General features: G+C 29.9%; 1 protein-coding gene across 1 annotated transcript in view; it reads left to right on the top strand.

The window, feature by feature from the left end:
- Positions 1-822, top strand: part of LOC110426435 (U-box domain-containing protein 62-like) — a 3203-nt gene extending 2381 nt beyond the window's left edge. Inside the window, exon 6 of the mRNA XM_089785271.1 lies at positions 465-822. Coding sequence (XP_089641397.1) covers positions 465-588 — 124 coding nt within the window. The 3' untranslated portion in view covers positions 589-822. The remainder of the gene's footprint in view (positions 1-464) is intronic.
- Positions 823-5514: the final 4692 nt, after the last annotated feature.

Genomic DNA, 5514 nt, shown 5'->3' with positions numbered 1-5514 from the left:
AGGATTCTACATTTATGTCATTTGACTTGACAATGCTGTGTTGCCGTTTCTTTTCTTTCTTTTTTTTTTTTTTCTGGAGTCTCTCTCACTTTCTCTTAATGGTTGCAAAATCTTTTATCAACTCATATACCTCTGCCAAAGATAAAACTCTATTATGTAGATACTAGTGTACCAATTTGCAGGTGATTATCAATTGTTGGCAAACTAGAGTATATGTGACGTTGGCCTCGATTTCTGTAACAGTATTAGCTGGGAGTATGCTTTGTATAGAGCATAATGGGAGCTATCCTGTTTTCGGGACTTGAGATTGTAGTATATACGTGGGTTTTTCATATTAAGAGAATGGACAGCACCGCAAACAAGGGAATCACATTAGCAATTTGATCTCAGCCCAAATCCGTCGAATTATCTTGTTAAGGCAAAATAAAATGATCCTTCTTGCTTATTACAATATCCATTCGCAGGTACGTTGTGAAGACATTGGACAATGCAGAGAGTGTTAAGTTGCAGTATCGCTCACTTGCCAAAGTTCCAGATGATCCATCCTCGAAGCCAATGACAAGCAAGATGGGACCAAACTGGTTGTAGACCTGCAGTTCATAAGATGGGCAAGTGATACTTTGTTCCCCGTGTGCCACGGTTTGATATTTAATCTAACTTGAAATATTTCTATGTACCATTATTATAGTGTTTTGTGAAAACCAAGATCTGTGGTACGAGCCTTGTAAATTATCGAAAAGCCTTGTCTCACATTGTAGCTTGAGGAAACCTTAATGTTACATTACATACAAGAGTTCAACGCATGTAATCATTTTTGTTCCATATATCTGAGCAGATATCTTTGTATTTAACAAATAGCCAGTGTACAAATATGAATGCAATGCCATTGTTCTTCTGTCTAACTGTCTGCTAAATGTTGATTCTCTCTCTCTCTTTCTTTCACACCCTTGTGGGCATGTATGTTTCAGAATAAGTATGTAATGTGAGTTGTCTTTTGGGTGTATAAGCTTGAACAAAGTTGTGATGGATGGTTGAATCTTCATCAAGACAGGGAATTGTCGAGTGTCACGCCAAGCATTTAAAAGAAGCAAATAAAATGTATTAATTCTACATCGAGTAAGGACGAGAATATTTAAAAATATATAAATGTGAGCGTTATACAATCCAATATATTAATCTTTTAAAAGGAGAGTAATGATTTTTACGTTCGTTTCATGCCAAGTACATTTAGAGGGAGATAAGTAGGGTAGTCGACAATGACTCTAGCGTATCAGGTTGGGTGAGAGAAAATGTCATGTTAAGGATTTTAGAGGAAGACAGTGACGAGAAAACATCATTGGATTAGCTGAGAGAGAATATCATGTCAAGTGTTTTAAAAGAAATAGGTAAGATGTTTTAGTTTCACATTGAGTAAGTAGAGAAATTTTGAAAAGCTTATAATTGTGAATGCTGTATATTCTAATAAATTAATTTTTTGAAAAAGAATTATGGTTCTATGATACATATTAGTACGTAGATCGTAACATATACAAATTATTAATTTGGGTTCCTAAAGGCTGTAAGTTCAGTAGTGATGAACCAATTTGCAACAACTTTTAGCTGCTTTAAGATCTATTTACACATTGCAAGCCACAACAATCCTGGTAAGCCAGCTGCTTGGAATGCTTTCACCCAGATCAATTTTCTTTCTGGAAAACGCCTTCATATTCATTCCTGCTGACACTTGAAAAATTGGCTCTCCAGTTAGATTAGGTAGGTTGAGTTTTACTTCAGGTTGTTGGGCTATGTGTTGGCTACAAGTGTGTTTGGTTAAAGGGTAAAGGTTTGGGTTGAAGGGGAAGGAGAAAGAGTGACTAATGGATTTGGATTTCTACATTGGACCATTTGAGGATGGAATTTTGATTTTAGGGGAGAAATTAATGAGATTTAAGGATGAGTTTAATTTGATTTGGGGAATGAAACTGGTTTTTTTTTTTGGGTAGTTGATATTGGGTTATTTTGACTTTAAATAAACATAATAATTTTATCATTATTTAAATTAAAAATACATATATATATATATATATATATAATTAGAACAATAAATTCGATTGCAAAGAACAAGTTAAATTTTTAAAATTATAAAAAAAATACCAATAGATTATGTGGTCATCGATTATGATAGATTTTCATATAAGAATATGATGTAATACATGTGAAAATTCATTTGACTTGCATTTGGATCGAGAAACTCTCTTTTAGATTGTAAATTTGGCACTTCTTATTAGTAGTGTATAAAAGAGAAAAAAAATTATGTAATTGTCATATAAAATTAATTATCTATTCTGTATGACTTTGTAATTGTTTTCTTCTGAAGAAATAGGGACTTAAATAAATGACCTACTATAGAGATAAATTTTCAACAAAAAGAGTTTTTTTAATATAAAATAATGTATCAAAGTTTTACCATTACTTGTCATATAAGACTAAAAGCCTGGTCCATATGATTTTTTGTAATTATTTCCTTTCGAAGAAATAGGAATTTGTATAAAAGACTTATTATTGAGACAAGTTTTGAGAAAATAAAAATTCTTTTACTATAACCATGAGTTATCAAAATCATATTAATTGTCATATAAGACAAATCACTTGCTTTATGCCATTTTTTATAACTATTTCCTTGTGAAGAACTAAGGACTTGAATAAATAACCTATTATTGAGACAAATTTTCAAAAAAAAAATTCTTTCAAAATATGATGCAGGCACATTTAGAATTTTTATTTTATTTAGTATTTTGGTTGGTTTAGGATTTTATTTTCTTTATTTTATCTAGTTTGGGGTTCTTTTTTTATCTTTATTAAGATTTAAGTACAATAAGTTTATTTATTAAGAAGGGAATTTTTATTAGGAGTATAATTCTAATCCTTCTATTTGATTAGGGTTTATCTTAATTAGTATAAATAGGTGATTCTAACTAGAGGATTATCATCATCTTTGTTTATTTTGAATTTTTGTTCAAAAGGTTTATTTAAAACCCAATTATCTTTTTATTAATCCAATCACAATCAAACCCATTTAAGCCTAATTGTTGAGTTCTGATTGCCTTAAACCTTTCGGCTACATCAAGTGGTATCAAAAGTAACGATCTTACTATTTTTTTAGTTAAGGAACTATGGTTGGCCAAAGCATAGGATGAATTAGAGGCAACTAGCCTCAACAAATTGAGTTGGTTGAGATGTGAAGAATGGTTGATGACTTGGCCTCGACTGTGCAAGCTTGAGGCATGTTGACATGTCATAAAAGATGGAAACATAGTATGTTGACATGATGACATGATCATGTAGCATTTTCCATCATCCATGTCAATGCCACATCAATGCTTTAGTCACCATATGGGCATAAGTTTATAAGTGATGTTTTGACTTGTGACAGTTAGTTAACTATTAATCATAAAGGCTTATTTAACTCAGAATAAAAATATATGAGCTTATTTGAACATAATAGAAAAATTCCTTTTAATTTAACAATAATTATCAAATTTCTATCATTAGGTGTCATCTAAAGCTAATTACTTGGAATGTATGGTTTTTTATAACAATTTCCTTTCGAAAAAATAATAAATTAAATAAATGACCTATAATTATGACAAATTTTGAGATAATGGAATTTCTTTTGATAAAATAATGAGTTATCAAAGTTCTATTAATTGTTACATAAGACTAATTACTTGGTCCGTATGATTTTATGTAACTTGACAAGAGCCTAATATTACATATAGAATCATAACAACCTTCTTCTTTAATATCATACAATAATACCATCAACATCAAAAACAAAAGAAAATCATACACTTCATAGTTGTATTAAACCAACAACGTAAACCTTCACCTCCTGCCATCTCCCACTAGCTACTGCTTCTCCTACCATATAGCAGAAAACATATCCTTCTCAAGGGTGAACTTACCTTGAAGGAAGTGACGTCGCATGACACCACTCATTTACCAAAAAATTTTAGTTGTTATATTACTTATTTAAAGTTTTATATAGTTAATATAGTAATGAACCCATTAAATTTTTTTACAATTTTGTAGGCAGTGGGGTTAAATATTCTAAGTAAAAATAAATTTATCAAAAAACAATTTATATATTAATATTTAAATGCTACAAGGAAAAACAAAAAAAATTTCTTCTATAATTTAAGATTTTATTAAAATGGCCAAAATCTAGAGGCTAAATACCCAATTAATCCCTCGAACTGTTTCAAGAAAGTCAATATAGCCTTTATCTTTTCATTACGTTCTAATAAGCCATTGAATTTTTATTTTGAATCAAATAAACCATTTTCATTAATAATTGATTAACTTCCGTTAGTCAATGGTATAGTCAGCAGTTTTTGATGCCACATTATTTGCCACATGACGTATTGGCGTGTCATCTTGATGACATCAATGCCATGTGATAGATGATGTGGTATATAAAATTGTTGACTTGGAATTGAGTTTTTTTCTTTTTACCCATCCAAATGTCCAAAAATTATTGATTAAGGATTTAGAACAAAAAAATAAAAAAAAGCCTAATTGTTTCAAATTGATTTTTATCGTTTCTTAACTAATTACATCTTATTAATTAAAGTCATCATTTCTAACAAAAGGAGAAAAAAACCTAATCCAACTTTTTCTATTCGATTGAAGTAAAAAAAACTTGATCCAACTTTTCCAATTTGATTAAAGCCATTGTTGCTCAATTGAAAGTTGGTGTAAAAAAATATGAGAATACCCAAAAACAATTTTGAGAAGAGGAAGAGTAAAGGTAAGACACACAATATTTATAATACTGAAACTGATAAAGACACACAATGTTGTTCCACAATACAATAAAGTCAAATCCTTCTTTTCTCTTCAATAGAATCGGTAAGGGAGATATGATTTAACCATAATAGATTCTCTCTCAACATCTTTCATAGTTTTTGAGAATTTAAGACTACTTAAAGAAATTTTTTTAGAAAAAGGACATTTTGACTATAAGATATGTTGGGTTTAGGAAAAGTTGAAAAAAGTGAAGGTTTTTTTTATTAGGAATAATGGCTTTAATTAAGAAGATAGTAATAATTTAAGAAACAATGGTAATCAGTTTGAAGCAGTTAGTTTTTTTTAATTTTTTTTTTTGTTTCAAATCCTTAATCAATAATTTTTGGATATTTGGATGGACAAAAAGAAAAAACACCAATTCCTTGTTAGCAGTTTTTGATGCCACGCCATGTACCACATGGCATTGATGTCATCAAGATGATATGTCAACATGCCACATGAAAAATGATGTGGCATAAAAAATTGCTGATTGTGTTGTTGACTCAAGGAAGTTTGTTAACGATTAGTGTGAGGGGATTTTTTAACTCAAAATAAAAGTTTAGGTGTTTATTTGAATGCAATTAAAGGATAAGGGTTAAATTGATTTTCTTGGTATAATTCGGGAGCTTTTTTGCATATTTAGCTAAACCTAAATTACTCTACTTGTCCAAAAATTTAAATCCTACT

Source organism: Theobroma umbraticum, unplaced genomic scaffold, assembly GCF_002168275.2.
Source record: "Theobroma umbraticum cultivar Fairchild unplaced genomic scaffold, ASM216827v3 scaffold_55.0, whole genome shotgun sequence".
Classification (NCBI taxonomy): domain Eukaryota; kingdom Viridiplantae; phylum Streptophyta; class Magnoliopsida; order Malvales; family Malvaceae; genus Theobroma; species Theobroma umbraticum.
This window is presented reverse-complemented; position numbering and strand designations above follow the sequence as displayed.